This window comes from Pinus tabuliformis, chromosome 9 (assembly GCF_031772625.1).
Source record: "Pinus tabuliformis cultivar Carrire ecotype Pingquan chromosome 9, CPIR1, whole genome shotgun sequence".
In the NCBI taxonomy this organism is placed as follows: domain Eukaryota; kingdom Viridiplantae; phylum Streptophyta; class Pinopsida; order Pinales; family Pinaceae; genus Pinus; species Pinus tabuliformis.
Window position 1 is genome coordinate 1582017768 of NC_142307.1, and position 20020 is coordinate 1582037787.

Genomic DNA, 20020 nt, shown 5'->3' on the forward strand with positions numbered 1-20020 from the left:
TTGATAATTTTAAGACCCTTTTATCTAGAACTAGTTGAAAGCCTCACAACTATATAAAATTAACTATAGATTTTGAAAAAGTAGTCATGCATAGGAACAATGTGTTCTTTACAATTCTATGAAGTCTTTTAAGGAAATTCCCTCATTTGGGTACTCCAAGTTACTATTCACATAAACATGTGCATTATATTTTTCATAAAAAATTATATATCAATGCTAGGAAAACTCAAATTTCACATAGTCATATACAATTTCTATAAATAAAAATTATATATTCAGAAAACTAATTCATTGCGTAAGTACTTCTAATTATCCCTCAAGTTAAAAAAAAAAAAAAATTAACCATGTTTGTATTGCCAGTAATGCATCATGAAAGATTATCATTAGCTTGCATTATCTCTTAGGAGATGGAATTTTTTCCACTTGCAATAGTAGTTTTTGTATCATTAAGTGAATATCTATTTTGCATCATTGTTTTAGAGACCATGTCATAGACATTAATTTAGGATAATTGAACCTCTTTAATATAATCACCTAAATTTCATACACACCTCCCTCCCTTACTAGCAACTCCCACCACAATAATAAGTTGCATTTTTTAGTGATATTAGGTTAGACTCCCTCTTGTATAGCATCCATGTTTTATCCCTCTTTCTTTTTCATTGCACTTAGGTCTTGTTTATTGACATTCACAAATAGAAGCTCATAAAATATCATTATGGATTTGACAAGAATTCTTATAACCATTAAATCCCATACTTTTATATTAGAAACACCAAAATCAATCCCTATTTAGAAAAGTGGTGTTACTGGTAAGACCCTTTTTTTAGGGTTTAAAGTACCACCCTTTTCAACCATGGCATTAACAACATCATAATGTTATCAGTAAAATCTTAAAATTATCCTCCAAATTGAAAACTTCCACTAAAAATAGCATATTTTCTTATTTTTGAAGTTAAAAATACAACTTCTTTGAAACCTCTAGATTTGAGAATCAATATCATTGCACCCAAAAACTTAAAATCAAAACTCAAATGGAAAAGTTGTCTTCAGGTAGCACCTCCCTTTTTTATGGGGATGGGATTTCAAGCTTTCAAATTGTGGTATTAACTAAGGTACTGTTGAAAACAAAACCTTTATATTCTTATATCAATAAAAAGGATCTATTCGTGGTACCCTCTTTTTTTTCAAGCTTTAAATTTTGACATTTTATAAACCATGGGCCAAAAGTTTTAGTTTTGTTTCAAACAAAATTGTTAAAATGAAAAAATAATAAATAAAAAGGGAAATATCCCTAAATGAAAAAAAAAAAAAATGATTTTTTAAAATAAGGAGTCGTCTATCGAGGCCGAGGAATTGCTTGGATAGCCAAAAGTGGCTGGAATCCGAGCAAAAAAATTTCAAAAAATCTTGTAGAGGCAATGTTTGAATCGTGTTTTTGATGGTGGAAATGGATTCAGCACCATCAAAAACGTCTAGGACACCTAAAATTTTGAAGTTTAACAACTATAATTTGGATTTACAAAAATCCTTGCCGGATTTTCTTTAAATATAACCAGAATTTCCATAACTTTCCAGGCAATTCCTCCAGCTAGTTAGACTATGGCTTAAAATAATATTTAAAGTAATAAAAAAATAAATATTTTAAATTAAAAAACAATGAAAAGCAACATGGTTAGGGAAAAAGGAAAGAAAATGAAAAAAGAATGAGAGAGAAAAATTTAATAATAATAAAAAGAAAGTAATATATGGGGTTAAGAATATGTGTTTTATTATAAGAAGTTATAGACTCAAATTTAGACTAGATTAGATTATGCATATCTCTATATACTTTAGCAATCGAATTGCTACACAAAAATAAGTTTGTTGTCTCATATGTTTTATATACTAATTTGATGTCTTGCTTGTTCATAACATAAATTACAATTTTTCACACATACCTTAATGATGATGATGATTAAAGTCCACTAAGACCAATATGGTCTATCAAACCTTAAGAAAATAAGAGATTAATTGAGATTCTTTAATATTTTATTTCTATGATCGAAAAGAAGGGAGAGAAGTGTTCCTAGATCACCATAATTGTGTTTACTTAACAAGTCAAGAAGGTTGGTAGTGTGGCAAAGATTTTGAAAATTGAGTAAGAGTTGGGAAATCTAAGAGAAATTTTTTTCATCTTTAACCCTCTTAATGTTGCAAAGGTGACAGACTCTTTCATCCCAAGGTGTTTTGGGAATTGACCAATGTCTTATTTCACTTTAAAGTTCATGAGAATTAGTTCTTATCTTGGCAATATTAATTTTCTTCTTAGAACTAGTCAAGTCAGAAAGATAATTTTGGTTATCAATATTGAGGTTGGTCACCTCCTTATATTACCTTAGCTTCATTTTTCACTCTAACTCCTTATCATCCCACAACCATCCTTAAATTTGGAGGTAATAACATTTTTAATATTATCCTTATTCTCCAATATGATCTCCTCCTTTACTCCCCAATGGCCTAGCCAAGATTAGGCATCCTTACGCCAATCTCACTTGAACCAGAGGTGGGGGGTTTGGCTAGATTTAGAAGTAATTTTGGCGAACCTCTTAGATTTCATGTTGTAGAGATTCTTCTTATACATGAGATACTTGATCATAGTCATGATTTCAATGCGGGAAATGTTAGATTCAATCAAGATGAAGGGTAGGGAATATTTCATTTAATATCGAGGTTGTAGGTTATAAATTGCTTTTGGATCAGCTCAATCTTCCTCTGAGATTCTCTAGATATACTGCAACCCCAAACCTCACGTCCATATAAAATAATAAGGGTGACGAGAGTGTCAAATAGGAACATTTTTTTACTTCATACCCAAAGACTTATTGACTTACAATTGTTGTCAAGCCCATAAGAAGCTTTCCAACCTCCAATTATTATTTTCTCAATGTTATAATTCTAGTGGAGTTGTTAATGAATGTCAATGCCTAGATACATGTATGAAGAAATTTTCTCCAAGTAGTTATTATCATAAATGAAATTATCATAGTTGATCTTTTTGGATTTAATTATCATGACCTTAGTCTTGTCAGTATTAACAAGCATACCAATATTGGAACAATAATCTTGAAGGAATCTAAGCTAATTATTGAGACTGTCATGGCTCCTAGCTAGAAGAATGATACCATTAGCAAAAAGGATAAGATTAATGACCATACCAATGAGCCTGGGGCCATCACATCCTACAGCTTCCAAACACTCTTCTAGCTTATCAATATAAATACAAATCAGGGTAGGGGATAGGGGACACCCTTGCTTAACTCCAATATTGCATTTAATTTATTTTGACCAACCCTCGGTGGTTCTAATCTTGGCAATAACATTCTCATATAACCTAGTCACAACAACCCTCAAATCGAGAGGAACCATTATCTCTTCTAACCTCTTCCATAGCTTATCCCAAGGAACTGTGTCAAAAATTTTTCTAAAATCAACAAAGCAATAGAAGAGATTAGTTTTATTATTATGGCATTCCTCTGTAATGATCCTAAGAGTAACAAGATGGTCTATAGTTGAGAGATGTTTCCTAAATCCATCTTTCCTTGTAGTTATTTTACCATGGATTTCAAGGAAAAGGCTAATCTTCTTTTTCAAAATTTAGTCCACATAGTTTTGCTAAAATGTAGCTAAATATAATGGTCCTGCAGTTAGAGGGGATGTTTTTATCCCCACTTTTAAGATACACACAATAAGGCTTTGTGTCCAAGGCTTAGGGAAGCCTTATTTTATTGCAAACTTGAGGAGTTTTTGTATATGAGGGATGAGGATAGACCTTCCCATTTTGAAAAATTCAACTTGGTATCCTACAATATCTCTATCTTTCCCATTAGTGAGTCGTTTAATCCTAAAATCTACGACTTCCAAAGAAAATATATCATCCTCTATAGGAGTGTTCAATAGAGTGCCCATGGTGTCAGCGGAATCATAAAGATTCTTAAGATAGATATCCCAGTTCTTTAAGGGGATTGAATTATTTTATTTTGTTTTATGAATAAGAATATTCCTCCAAAACTTTTTAGGCTCAACTTTAAAAAGGTGAAGAATATGTTCTTGCCTCCTATTTATATAGAATATTTTCTTCCTTTTGATAAGAGCTTTGTACATATATTTTTTTTCAAGCTTTACAATTTCGTTAGAAGCATTTCTAATCTATTTCCTAAAGATTTTATAATCATTATCATACCAAGAGTTGGAAGTTCTATTATTATTTTTATATGGCACCTCAGTAGAGAACTTGTTAATGGCAGTGGAAAGGGTTGTAGTAAAAATGCGATAGATGTGACCAATGTTATCACTATAATTTAATAAATCTAAATCCCCTCTTAAATCCTTTAAGAAGAAATCCATTTTACTTTTTTCAAAACAAATGTGCCTTTGACTATCACAATTCTCTTGCATGTGGTTGGTGCGCATGTCAAGGTTTAGAGTTAAGGTTAGAGGCATATGACCAAAATTAGGCTCGTGGTCATTTAGGAAGTCAAAATTTACAATACATTTCAGAACATGGGTATCAAATATCACTTAATCCACAACACTAATTCCAAGCCCCTGAATGCAAGACATTTAGCCAGAGGTTGGCCACCTATTAGTTCCATTAAAAATTATCAGGTCTTGGTAACTACAGAATTTGATTAGCTCAGTACCAAATAAGTTCTCGGTAATGTCTTCAGACTTTTCTTTTGAATCTACTAGCTAAGTCAAATTCCTCATCTAGCCAGAGGGGATTAGGGTGAGAGTTATTACTTAGGAGAGTAGCTTGGTTAGTAGTCATTCTAGCATTGAAGTCCCCTAGCAAGAGGATATTACCTTCATTCCTTAGACTGTGAATATCATGTTCTAAGGTATTGAAGGGAAAGTTCTTATCCAGGTTCTTTTTCTTATAGGAGGTAGAGTTGATAGGAGAAAAATAACAAATTGCAAGATAAATCCTATTGGTGTTAGAGTAAAAAAAATTGATCCAAATGTATTGATTGAGGGGGTCGATCTTATGAAGTCAAATATGAGAAGAAATATTATTTTTTATATAACATTTTATTCCTCCAAAACCTCTACAAGAGGATTTCTTGTTCTAGGTTGGCCGGAGAATGAATCTATATATGTGGGGGACCTTAGATTCATCATGCTCCCAAGTTTCAACTAATAAAATAAGATCAATATCACTCGGGATCCAACTTAACATAGGACATTTATGACATAGAAAACCACAACAATTCCAGAAGAGGATCCAAAGTGTTCCCTATTCCTAGTTATCACTCTTATTTTTGTCTCTATATCTAATAATAGCTTTCTTATTTCTAATTATTGCCCATTTTCCTTCCTTTCTTGCCTCCTTTACCTTTTCAATCTCTTTCCTTAGTTCAACTTGTTCTTCTGGAATAATATCCTCATTTATAAAGATTCCTGACCCTTTTAGGCTTGTAGGACCAATCTATGTTTATGCTCAAGCATATTTCCCACCCTTTTCTCTTTTGTTAGATAAGTTGTTTGAATTTTTGACTTAGTTTTATTTGTTCTTTTACTATTTTTAATGTGTCCTCGTCATTCTACTCTTTTGTACCAATGATTATAAGGTTCAGGGCTCTTTTATGTCACTCATGATCTATTTCAATTAGTTTTTTCATTTCTTATTTTATGGGTTTGATGTCTAGTTTATTCTTTGTGCTACTTAGGGTCGAATTATTATTTAGTTTTTCTTTTAATTCTTTAATCTCGTCTCTCAAGGTGCCATTTTCTTCAACCATTGATTTTTTTTGTTATATTTCTTTCACCCTTTCTTTTATTCCTTGGAGTTTAGTCTCGAGTGCTACCATTTTATTTTCTAATAATTTGTAGTTGTTGTCAAGCATTGTGGATATTTCTAGCTTATGTTCCATATGCATTGTAGATAATTCGAGTTTATGCTATGTAAGAATTGTATATAATTCTAGTTTATGTTCCCTCTTTTCTTTTTTCTCCTTGATTTTCTAAAGAGTCAATATGATCATTGAGACTCTCTAAAGTGATTTTTCTTGGCCTCCCTTTTCTAGATGCAGGATTAGACATATGGGGAGAAGTACTCATAATTTTAACAAATAGAAATACCAAGAAAAATAAAGAATATGTAAAAAGAACTTATTCAACTGGGATGTTTGTGGAAGAAAAATCACCCTAGGCCCAAGTACTTTCTGAAGAGCCACGAATTATATTCACCAAGAAGCATAGACAAGGTTCATCGCCAAGTCGCAAAGATAATACTAGTGTTCTTATCAAAGCCAAGCATTTTGATATATATATGTGTGTGTGTGTGTGTGTGTGTGTAGATATGTATGTATATATGTATGTGTATATCTATGTATATGTATGTATACACACACACACACACATATATAGATAGATATATATATATATATATAGATATATATGGGTGACATTGTGGCATTTCATTCACAATGGATCAAGTGTCGCAAAGATTAAGGTTCACCATTTATTATCATTTAATATATATCAAGTATTGCAAAGATTAGGGTTTGTTGCGGAGACCCACTGCAAATATCAAGTGTCGTAAAAACCCACTACTTAAAAAAAACAAATGAATAAATTATAAAGAAACTTTTTTTTTAAATATTTGAAAAAGGAATTTTTTATTTTTTTAAATAGCATTAAAAAATATTTAAAAGATAATTAAAAAAAACACATAGCATCTCAAACATCATGACCTTTTGCATTAGCTATTCCCCCACTTGTGACTCAAAAGAACATTGTCTACCCATTTGATCAATGGGAGGAAAAGCTACCTGAAACCCTATAGTCCCTCTAGAATTCACTCCTTCGAGCATAGGAAGAAGGGGTGGCTAGTTACAAACATTTATGATGCTATATGTATATATATATATATATATATATATATAGAGAGAGAGAGAGAGAGAGAGAGAGAGATGGGTGACACTGTGGCATTTAAATTCACAATGGATCAAGTGTCGCAAAGATTAGGTTTCACCATTGATTATCATTTAATATCTATCAACGCAGAGATTAGGGTTTGTTGCGGAGACCCGCCACAGATATCAAATGCTGCATAGACCCACCTCGAAGATCTAATGCTCTAATTCATACAAGCCATAGAGAAAATGAGTTCCAAATATCAAATGTTACAAGTCATATGAGTCGCAAAGATCAAATGTTACAATTCATACGAGTCGCAAATATCAAATGTTATGATTCATACAACCCACCGCAGAGATCTACAAAACATTAGAAAGACGCACTGCAGATATCAAGTGTCGTAAAAACCCACTACTTAAAAAAAACAAATGAGTAAATTATAAAGAAACTAATTTTTTTTTTTTAATATTGAAAAGGGAAAAAAAAATAACATTAAAAAAAAAACAAACAAACAAAACAAAACAAAACAAAAAAACATAGCATCTCAAACATCATGACTTTTTGCAGTTGTCCATTCCCCCACTTGTGACTCAAAATAACATTGTCTACCCATTTGAACAATGGGAGGGAAAGTTATCTTAAACCCTATAGTTCCTCTCGAAGTCGCTCCTTCGAGCATAGGAAGAAGCGGTGGCTAGTTACAAATATTTATGATGCTTGGGGTAGGGGGTGGCCAATTCCAAATGTTATGATGTTTAGGGTGGGGGCATCCAAAGAAATCATAAATGTTTTTTTTAATATTTATTTTTTAATTATTTTTCAATAATCTTTTTATTTTTTTAAGTACTTTATTTAAATTATTTTTTATATGTATATTGGATCTTTAATATTTCATTTAATAAATTTTCAAAATATGTGTTTCTTCATATTTAAAAAAGTAATTATTTTTCATCATGTGTGTGTGTGCGTGTGTGTATGGTAAATTGCAACACTTTGTATTCATTTTCAAAACAAAAATGGTTGCATAGCTATCATTTCCAAATCCTCCCAGCAATACAAAAGACGTTAAAATACCCTGAACACCCACCTTAAATTAAGATATTGAGCAAAAAGATGCTCCTAAGTTCAACAGTTGCCAATACTACAGGCCTTACATATGTAGTTTACAAAATCTAGCTTCACCATCAAAACATTAAACCAAATAAACCATAATTCCAGGATAGTAGTGACCAAATCGCTCTTGTCCAAGAATAGTAAACATGAAAGGAGAAATAGATAACATGAAATTTGAATTACAACCCATAACTGGTTTCAATCCTTCACAACAACTTCTTCAGAAAAATACTAGCAATGCCTTTACTCCTAAAAACGAATGAGAAGTATCCATAAGGCGCCTAGAACCATAAGGGAATACAACATGCCATAGTGAACCCACAATGTGCAAGAGTTTCGATGCTAATAGGAGGTGACAAACAACAACAAACTCCAAAACGATAACGTTGTGTTATAACTAGAAACATAAAGGTTTCTTGGCACAGTTACGCCCAAAGCCAAATAGAGAAAAACCAACCCAGAGTTCATGGTGCAAAGGATCCCACAAATTCAAACCTAATGGTCGAGGTGTTCTTTTGAGCCATAAACAACCGAGAAATGAAAAATGTGCACCATAACACATAGATGTAAACAAAAATAGGAACAGGGTAACGTCTTCACAAAAAAACACTGAAACAGTGTCACCAACACAACAATGAGGGCCATGACCACACGTCTCAGAACCAGAAACCAGAGTGGCCATACTAATATTCCAACTATAAAGACTTAAGGCCATCTAGAGGTACACAGGAACAACAAAAATACAAAATTAACCATTGTGATATCCAAAAGAAGTGGAGCAAGAGACTAGACAATTATCCATTATGAATCAAATTGTCAATGAACATAATAATCTAGAGCATTATACTTTAGAGCCAAAATATAATGAGGACCACCATGGAGAGTCCATACATGAAGGATGCATTCCAAAATTTATAAAAATAAATCATGAAACACACCATCTCTAGTCGTGATCAGAGGATATTATAGTAGGCGCCAACGCACTAACAGTCGGAGGATCTGTGAGATCACTAGAGGCAGAATCGCTCACTAGGAAGCCTTCTACACGAGCCAATCGAGAATCCACATTATCCAAGAAAAACCTTTGGTTTTGAAGCATATATTTGATGTCCTCCAATGAGGATAATACATTGTAATTCTCCACTTGCTTATCTTTGAAAAATCAGATGCAACATGGTAGCCATTTGTTGGTGTAAAGTCAAAGAATTCATAAAGTGGAGTTGCGTTTTCCTGAATCTACTAGGATAAGGAACCCATTTCATATCCTCCCCTGCCAACTCATAATCATAGTGATAAGGTTGGTCCCCTTCCTCTTTACATTCCAACAATAAAATTTCCTTCCTCACCTCTAGAGCAGAAACATCAAAGAAGGCATTGAAAGAGTCATAGGAAAAAGGAAAAACCACTTTATACCCTACATAGCCTCCACCACCCCTCCTACTACTCATTCTCTGCCTAGGAGGAATGAGCACAAGTGCAAGGGAACACTGAGTACAAATATTGAAATAACCTCTACTTATAAAGCAAGAAAAAGGACGAAACACAAAACCCTGAGATCCTGATTTGAGAACTACTAAATCATCACCCAATTGCCACACTACAGGAGAAAATTCTAGCCAATTCTTGAGCTCACCATTGCTCAGAAACATGGCACAACCCAGAAACAAGTAGTGAAAATCCCTTATACATAGACTTAACACAATGAAGCTATGACAATGCCTTGAACCCTTAACATTACCAACAAACAATGGACTTAGGACAATTTGACCAAATTGAAATTGATCAAATATACTAAGACCCAAAACAACAGATGCAAATGCTAAACTCTTTTGAAATGGAGAGAAGAGATAAATCAATACTACCCAAATAGAAACATTCACCCTCAGTGACTAAGAAATCGCCCTTGAATACCCATGAAAACAAATTAATTGCAAAATCACCCTTGAAGACCCAGGAAAATAAATTAAATGAGGATAATTATCAAAACCATGACACAAAATTAGCAATTGTGGGTTAAATCCCGTGAAAAATGTTAACAAACTGACCAAAATAATATGGAGGAACTAGACACACTCTAGAAGAGAGAAAAACCATATATGCCACTCCTAAAGGCGAAAATTAGAATGAAACTTCACTAGTATGAAAACGTTAATGGAGGTCAAGGACTTGTCCTCATATCTACTCACAATAATTTTGTACCATTGCCATTCAATCACCGTAACTATCAATTTAAATCTACGAGCCCACCAATAAACCATCACGTGCTTGACACGTAACCTCTGTCACACCATAACAAGGAGGAGACGTTTAGGAGGATGGCACACCCTCCAATGAATACCTGACATTTGAGATAACACCCCCATCAGGGTCTAACCTGTGTTCCTCCAATAAACATTATAGAGGCTTTATTCCTTCCTCCAAACTAGTAAGAGGTCGGCTCGCATCTAATTCAAGATTTTGAAATTTGCAACCCAGGTTCGCTAGGAAATATGCAACCTTGTTACTTGATATCCTAGGATGCAGTACTATTACACATTCCAGATTTCAGAGCAAGACATTTATACTTCTAACTATGCCTTCCAACCACCAACTCTTCACTATTTTCCTTGGAGACTGTGTGTGTGTGTGTATGTGTGTGTGTTTGTTATTATGTTATTTCAATATTTTAGCCTTTTTAAATTATTTCATTTTCTTGTTTGGGATTTTCACTTTTGTCTTTTATTTTCTATTTTCTATTTTTATTTATTTATTATTTTTACAATTTTATTTACAATAATAATAAGCTTTTAGGCCATGGGTCATGGTTTCTAAAACTTATAATTTTAAATTCTCTTTAAAAAAAAGTGTTATTGATTATATATTTTTTTATTTAATGGTTGGTTTTAAGATTTTGGTTTCATGGGTACTAGTTGTCAATGCCACAATTTTATCCCTCAAAAAGCTGGGGTAGGGGGTGTTCTACTAGGAGCATTACTTCTCAATTCAAGGGTTGATTTAAAGGTTTTAGTTACAATGTTATCGGTTATCAAATTCATAGGTTTCAAAGAATTTGTAGTTTTAATGTTAAGTTGTAGTTGACAATATTAGGAAATTTTTAAGGCCATGTTTACAAAAGGTGGTAATTTTAACTTTAAAAAAAAAATGTTTTATCAACAATACCACATTTGGAAATAGGGATAAAATAACCATTGAATGCAACCTTTACAAAATGAGGAGATTGGAGGGTTCTCATCAGGTTGGTAACTATGTTGGAATTGAATGGAACCAAAAGAAAAACTAAATTCTATAAATAGCTCAAAAAGAAGTGCATCAAAGAGAAAAATATAGCCTTGTATGTGTGTGCTACACAAAAATGCACACGTACACAAAAAAGAAGTTGGATATTCCAAACATAAAAGAACACCAAAGATGTGGGATCCCGTATGCATAAATTACTTTGAAAAGGAGATCATGAAGATCACACGATGAGATTTTACAAATGAGATCTTGTGTTGTGTATTTATACACAATTTAGTTTATGTGTCATTTCAAGAAGGGATGCATCCCTTCAATATGGGGCTATGACTTACAAACAAGGGCATATAGCCCAAGAGTGTTATTGAGCCTACATATCAAGTTTGACTAGGTTAGCCTTAAGCGTACCTAACAATACATTAAAATAATAGAGAATGTCGCATTAGCCATAACTACAAGAATAATGTTATATATGAATTATTCACGGTCACATGCATGGACTAGACCAAAAATTCTAACAAAACCCCTTAATGTTGAGTAGAAGGCTAGAGCACCTCCCCTAACTCCAAATCACTTCCTCATAAGACCATCATGATAATCAATGGTTGACACTAAGCTCTATGGTGTTTAGATTATAGGAGCCATAGTTTAGCAAGGACATCAAAATATTTAGTACTTATTAGTGGTGGAGAATAGTCCTCTTGATAATGCTCAAATGTGCCAAAAAGAATTTTAGAGACATAAAATTGATAATGAGAAGAGTCAATAATCTATTCAACAAGGGATCAAGGTGGAGGAGATTCCTCCTCCTAACACAATATTGATGGACTAGTAAGAACTCTACTACATAAATAAGACTGGAGATATACCACTTAGGTATAGGCCTTGACTTATCTGAAGGAAGAGTGATTGGTATAGGATAATTATGAATGGTGTGACCATCATTATTAAATAATGGAGTTGAACTATAAGGGGCATCCTCAACATGACAACTAGATTATCCATTGGCAAGGCCAGATTATTTTGCAACATGAGCAATGGGTGAACTACAAACAAGAGTTTTTTGAAAAGGTGAAGATACATTTGCAATAAGAAGACTAAACAAATCACCAACGGTGTCCACATCAACCATAGGAATCTACCCAAATATTGTTGAAGGAGTAACTTGAGAGAGTACTTGTAGAAGTAGAAAGAGGACCATTAAAACAAGGCCATTTAGAAGAGAACTTGAATGGTGATGAGAAGCAACATGATCCATGAAGGCATGCTTAGTGGAATCTTCTAATAGAAATAATGGGAACAATGTTTGCATATTGTGACTGGGAATCTTGTTAAATATATGCTATCTATATTCAACCACTATGTGAGTGGTGGGGTGATAAGGGATGTATCCATAAATAGTTTAAATGTAGCTAGTTATAGTGTAGCAAGAGTTTGGAGATGTAGATATGTTTGGTCATTCATTAGGAGCATGGGCCAATGCTTGAGATCTAAGAATTCTAAAATGTGAAATAGAAGGTTTGTTTCTATATCTTTTCTCATAAGAAGTCATATGATTGACAACATAAGTAAATGCTCTATTGGTGAGATGGGTTGCACAAACCATGACCTATCCCTATAATGAAAAATTCCATGATATCCCTATTCTTTAGTTTTTCTACTTCATTTGTAAGGATGATTATTCGACAAGAGAAGCCTTAAGATACTAAAAATGACTAGAAAGCAATGTTGATGTATTCACCTTCATCATCAATCTTGTTACACTTGATATCCCTATTGCTTTGAATTTCTACAAGAGATTTCTTGGAACTTTCCAAACACCTTACCCTTATATTTAATGGCATATACTAAAATAAAACAATCCAAAACATCAATTAATGCAAGGGAGCACTTATCCCAACCATAGAACATGTAACCATTGTCTACATAAGTTATTATAAACTAGTGCAAGATGTTGATATGCTTGCAACACTTTTGCCTTAGAAAATGAATCCTATTAATGTTCCCTACTATACACACTTCACAAACATCACTAGGTGGTTCAATCCATGAAAGTTCATTAGCCATATGTAGTCAACTCATATGTCACAAATATCAATGATTAGTGTGACTAAGATATTGATGTCATAGTCATAAGGTCTTCACTTAGTCAATCTATCATAGTACTTATGTTTGTGGGATCTTAAAGAATAGAGCCTAATCTCACTAGATATTGATAAAACCCTCCCAAAATCCTTTTGCTGAACCCCCCTAGTACATCCTTCTAATAAAAATAAACCCTATTTTTAACATATATCTCCTATTTTTACCTAATATCAAATTTGATAACCCCCAATACCTACAATGTACTCACTCTACTTTTCACAATTTAAAAACCCCTTTTATGAATGAATGTTGTAAGATATTGGTCAATAGGGTGAAGTCCCCATGTCCATAGCATCATGGTGTCATTAACATTGGATACCATAGTATTTTTTTTCTTTAAGGAAGAAGTCACCCCCCATAACTTACATTTATGATCATATTTGTTACAGTAACTTGAGGAAGCAACCTTGAAGAAATCACTTGGTGTCCTTTACAATTTATCAATATAGGAAGAATTCGACCTTTTAATTGTGTGTGTAATGCGATAAATAGAAAGAATATTTGGGACAACACCTAGAACATCAATAACATCTCCAAACTTAGTTTTATCAATGACATCACCACAACCTATGACCACCAATAACCGCTTTCTCTTCACTATGTCATTGTCTATAATTATAGATAAGGTGTCCATGTTTGGTAATCTGGTAGGTAGCTCTAGAGTCAACAAACCACTCTCATTGAGAAGAGGATGACCAAAGAGTAGAGTGTGTTTCCAAAGCTCTAGTATGTGGAGATCTAGCCTTATCATAAAAAGGTGTTTAGTGCCTATTTGTTGCTCTTGCAAGATTTTCAATTTTCTAAAGATGATTAAGGAAAGACTTGAAGGAATGCCCCTTCTTATGACAATAGCTACATACAACATTTTTTCTTAGTTGGATTTTGATTATTCTCCTTAATCTTAATCAAAATTATATCTAAGAGGGGTTAAGGCAAAATTTGAGTGAGATTCATCTTGAGGGGGCAATTATCCCATAATCCTAAAAGTAACTTGATGCTAAATGAGATTAGAGAAAACCCCTCAAGAGTAGCAGTTGTATAATCCTTGAAAAATAAAAGAATCTTGCAAAATATAAGAGAAAAGTATTTGAATGAATTTTCTTCTTGCTTGAATAATATCAACCTTCATTTGTCACTCCTCAACTATGTTGAATTCACCCATCCTGAGGTTGAGTGGTTTAGTTCAAGTTAGATGACTTGAGCGGTATTCACCATTCTAAAAATAATTTTGAAGGTAGCCTAGATTTCCTTCCTACTTTTGTCATCCTTGGTCAGATAAAAGAGGTTAAGATTGTCATAAAGAATGATCAACCCAAGGGTTTGGCCCTTCAAAGATATAAAGTAATATTTTTCATCATCATCATAAGAAAGTAGACTCACTAATTCCATCCATAAACCTTTTCTATCGATGTCCAACCAAAGTGGTTGAAGTAAAGAATTCATTTGATCAACCCAAGAATGATGGTTGACCCTGTTTAGATGAGGAAACAACCACTTTGAATCTATAGGTTGAACAATGATAGAATGAAGGCTCCTTGTGGAATGAAGACTTAAACTATTCACCTTTATAGATTCACATGGTACAACACCCTAGGTAGCCCTATGAATGAAGACATTTGTCTTAAAGAAGGGTAAAAAGTGATAAAGAACTCCCTAGAAGGAAAGCACAACTCTAGAGTAGGGTCCATATCTCTAGAAACCCTAGGAGGGATGATCCAAGAAAACCCTAGTTCTACACCATCATTAAGATGCCATTAGTGAATAATTTTTGGATAAAAAAAGAGTTGAGAGAGTCCAGTTCACAACCTCACTCCCTCACTATACCATGCAGATTCACATGTGAAAGAAGGAATTGAATAGAACAAAAAAACTAAAGCCCAAATTCTATACTAGCTCAATAACTAGTATGCTAGAAAAACTTAAAGATGTGTGTTGAACTATCATCTTCCTTAACTCAATAGCAAATTCCATGAATATTCTAAAATATAAACAAGAATCTCACTGATATATGTTCAACCCCATCTTAAAATCCATTTTTTTGACCTGGCTCCACTAAATCGCAAATTTCTAAATATTTCAAAATAGTAGTATTACCGCTCTTACTACGATGTGAAATAGATCTTTCCTTTAGTTTTCAAACAATTATGATGGTTAAGCTAAAAAGATGATGCCTTATGGACTTTGTTGCTGTTTTGAGTTTCTACGTAACCTCATTCCTTTTGACCATGTTTTGTATTCCATAGGAAATTAAAAGAAAAAAAAAAACTTAAAAAATTTAAAAATCCGTACAAATACTTTTAAAAAAAAAAATATGACAATATTACTTGACCCAAAAAAAATCCGTACAAATCCTTTTAAAAAATTATGACAATATTATTTGACCATGTTCTGTGTTTCAAAGGAAAGATTTTGATTTTCTTTCTTTTTCAAAGAATCCGTATTATTCTTCCTCTGCATGCTTTATGCCAGAATGCTATATGTCATGTAATGATGGCTTTTAACTCTGGTAACGATCATTCGGGGGATCTATTTAATGGCTATGAAATTGATAGCTGGTTGAAATGCTGACAGGTTATGCACATTGCTGCAGCAGTGGAATTGAACTCAAAATTCATACCAAAATTGCGGCGACTGCAATATACACTGGAAGCTAAGGTATATACTATAAACAAAGTCTAATGAGTAATGATAAAGAAATGGGTAATATTTATAGTTGTGTTGGGATTTGTTATTTAATTTAGTAAGGTAGAAATGTTGTAATTTTTTGAGTAATGATAAAGAAATGGGTAATATTTATAGTTGTTTTAGGATTTGTTATTTAATTAAGGTAGAAATGTTGTAATTTTTTGTTTAATATTTTGATTGATTTAAAATTAAAAATAAAAAATTAAATATAAGGTATAAAATCAATTTATAATTATAATTAATAATTAAATCAGGTTATATTTATTTTAATTTAAAATTTTAGATTTACTAATAAAAGATTTACTTAATAAAGAAATTAAATTTCTTGATATGTAAATTTTTTTAATGAAAAATCAAATCTTTTAGTATGTAAATTTTTGAATAAAAAGAGAAAAATCAAATCTTTTAGCATGTAAAGTTTGGAGAGAAGCCTCCCCAGCTCACTGTGATTTTGACAACATAAAAGGCTAGGAAGGTTAGTGTTGCAACAAAGATTTTGAAACTGATATCTAATGTGGTTGTATGCGGGGCACTCTAAGAGGAAGTGATTTTCATCCTCGATGTTCGTATTCTCACATAGATGGCAGAACCTTTCCATCCATGGGGTTTTAGGAACTGCCCAACTACCCGTTTCACTATGGAGCTCCCTTTCACTATGGAGCTCATGAGAGTTCGTTTTAGTCTTGGCTATATTAATTTTCTTATTTGACCTAGTTAAAACAGAGAGATACTTTTGATCTTCTAGGGTGGTGTTAATGACCTCTTTATAATATCTTAATTTTCTTTTAGCTGTTAAATCTTTCTCACACCACATTTTTTCTTTGAACTTAGAAGTAACAATATTTTTAATGTTATTAATGTTTTGCAATGCAACATTATCGTGGATGTTCCAAATTGTTAGTGTGAAAATATTTTCATTCATCTCCCACACATAATTGCTTCATCCACTTAGTTTTCGTGTCGTTAGCAGCAGTTTAGTTAACATTCTATATTTCTTTAAATCCCATCTTTTGAGTACAGAGTAATGAATTCAAGGATATCGTGAAAATTGGGCGTACGCATACCCAAGATGCGACGCCGCTAACTCTGGGTCAAGAGTTTAGTGGTTATGCAACACAGGTATTTGTTCTTAAACCCTTTGGTTTCATTCCACCATTGCTAGTTCTTGTAAGTTAAGTTATGGAAGTCATACCTACACAAATTACGCTGATATAGTTTTGCGAAGTGATAGATTGCTTGTCTGAGTATATATTCTTCGTGGAAAAATGCAGGTGAAATATGGCGTAGACCGTGTTACAAACACATTACCTCATATATACCAGGTATAAGATCCTCTGAAAATTTTATGAATAAATGCCTTGCCTCCCTCATATATACCAGTTATAAGATCCACTGAAAATTTTATGAATAAATGCCTTGCCTCCTTCACATATTTGATAGAGTGAAATGTTTTATAACAGCTTGCCCAAGGAGGGACTGCCGTTGGAACTGGTCTTAATACTAAAAAAGGGTGAGAGATTCTTTTCCCATACCGTAAATGGCATAGTTTAATTAATTATTTTTCGCCATTAGCAAGAATCAAAGAAGAGTTACAGAGTAAAGATAAACATAAATATTATATAGGTAATTCCAGTACAAAAGTAATTTACAGAGAAGTTGTATGTATTTAAATTTAGGTGGGAAAGTTATTATTAAATTTCTCTATAGCTAATATTCTCACTTATATTGACAATGGATTGGGTTTGCCAGTAGTATTATTTAGAATATACTCCAGTCATATGTCATATTATGTACCTAATTTTTATATTGGATTTGTTGCTTAAACGCTAATTAATTTGTATAATTTGTGTTCAATAGAAGATTCTGTTTAGGATGCTACAAATATTTTATAAGGCCATGCTGTAATAGTTTTAAATTTTTATTTTGTTGTAAAAGGTTTTAATTAAGTCTATAGGGTTTTAAAAGACTTTTCAAAATTTTAATTATGGTAGAGATTTAATTTCTATAGAATAGGTTAGAATATTCATAGTAGTATCTGTAGATAAAGGATTAAGATTTATCTCCAAGTTAATTATGCACTTTTAATTAATTTATCTTAAATTAATATAGATCAACAAATATCATATTATATGATATTGATAAGTCATTTTATTGTAACAAAACATATTTACAAGTTATAAATTACCATAGGAAAATAAGATGAATCTCCATAATAAAGAATATTGTTACATGTTTTTTAAAACGTATATATTTAACTCATATATTATTTTTTATAATTAATAATAATAATAATAATAATTTTAAATAAATTTATAATTTAACCAGTTTATATGAATTTTTAAAATTCTGATAATGTGAGATGTATTATGGCTAAGTGTTTTGATATTTATTATAGATTAATACTTAATCTATTCACTATAATAATTTCTATTTCATCATAATTTTACTTTACTTTTTTAATCTTTAAATCTTTAAAGACAAATTTACATAATCATATATAATAGCTCCATATAGTAGCTCTAGTTCTTGATTTTTAATTCTGTTTTTGTGTAAACTTTGGTAGGTTTGACATTAAAATTGCTGCAGCTGTTGCTGAAGAAACACAGCTACCATTTCTTACCGCTGAAAACAAATTTGAAGCTCTGGTACGTTAAAAATAAGCAGTCTTTTTGGCGTCTAATACCTATATTTTAACAAGTGCAAATTTTGATAAATGTTACTCAGATTTCAAAAATCTGCAATCCAATTAAATTCAATTTATTAGCTTATTAGTAATGTGTTTAAACCATATTTATCAGTCTTCTTTCTATAAAAGCTATTTTTAAGGAGAGCATATGACGTTGGTGATATGTTTAAGCCATATTTATCAATCTCATTTCCATAAATACAAAAGTTTAGACATGCATTTTCCTCTTTCCCAATGATTTGTTTGGGAATGTTAAACAATACCCAGTAAGACATTATATTTTATGGTTTACTTCTCTCTGTTGTTTTAGGCAGCACATGATGCTTTTGTTGAAACCAGTGGATCAGTGAACACTGTTGCAGTTTCTCTAATGAAGATAGCAAATGATATACGCTTCCTAGGAAGGTATTTGTGCTGTACTCCAGATCAGTAGTATTGTCAGGTATTAACATACAGCCTAGATCAGTAGTATTGTCAGGTGTTCACATACAGCCTAAAAGTATGGTACTAACTTATCTCTTTTCAGTGGACCTCGCTGTGGACTAGGTGAACTGATATTACCTGAAAATGAACCTGGGAGCAGCATCATGCCTGTATGTATTATACCTAGGCTTCAAAGTATATACCTTTTGCGCTTTTATTCTGTTTATAAGTTGGCCAACTTCTGAAAACATCCATATACCGATTGCAAGGAACAACTAGCTATCAAGTATGGACAGGAGACATGCATTTATTTACTGTTTTTGTTAAGTTTTTCTAATTAGTAGATATTAATCATCATTATAATCATTTACAATGCAATGTGTATTTGATTGGCTAATATATTTTATTTTTAAAATCATTTTCTAACTTTATTAAACTTTTAATGTTTAACAAAGTTTTTGATTTTTAAATCTATGAACTGTTGCAGGGAAAGGTGAACCCGACTCAATGTGAGGCTTTGACAATGGTTTGTTCTCAGGTAAACTTGCCTTCTCCTTAGGTTATATTGGTTAAATTTTCCAATCCTGATGCGAGCCAGTGTTTTTATTCTGAAATGTGCAATTCTTAATATGCATATTTGATTTATGTAGACTGTCTTTTGAGTGAGGTGCAAATAGCCTTACAACTTAACTCTTTGTGATTATGTTTTAGACCATATTATTGGAATGCTAAGTTTTTCGTAGTAGTGAAAGGCAGACCGTATGCTGATCTGTGTGGGATAAAAATCAGAAAGCGCTTGACAAAGTAAAGCACTGAGATAGTCTCTATTCCAAA

General features: G+C 32.4%; 1 protein-coding gene across 1 annotated transcript in view; it reads left to right on the top strand.

The window, feature by feature from the left end:
* Positions 1-20020, top strand: part of LOC149154742 (fumarate hydratase 1, mitochondrial-like) — a 182106-nt gene that overhangs the window by 85578 nt on the left and 76508 nt on the right. The window contains exons 5-12 of the mRNA XM_089439505.1: positions 15964-16047; positions 17098-17196; positions 17349-17399; positions 17538-17587; positions 18641-18722; positions 19074-19168; positions 19290-19356; positions 19674-19724. Of these exons, the coding sequence (XP_089295631.1) occupies positions 15964-16047; positions 17098-17196; positions 17349-17399; positions 17538-17587; positions 18641-18722; positions 19074-19168; positions 19290-19356; positions 19674-19724 (579 nt within the window). The remainder of the gene's footprint in view (positions 1-15963; positions 16048-17097; positions 17197-17348; positions 17400-17537; positions 17588-18640; positions 18723-19073; positions 19169-19289; positions 19357-19673; positions 19725-20020) is intronic.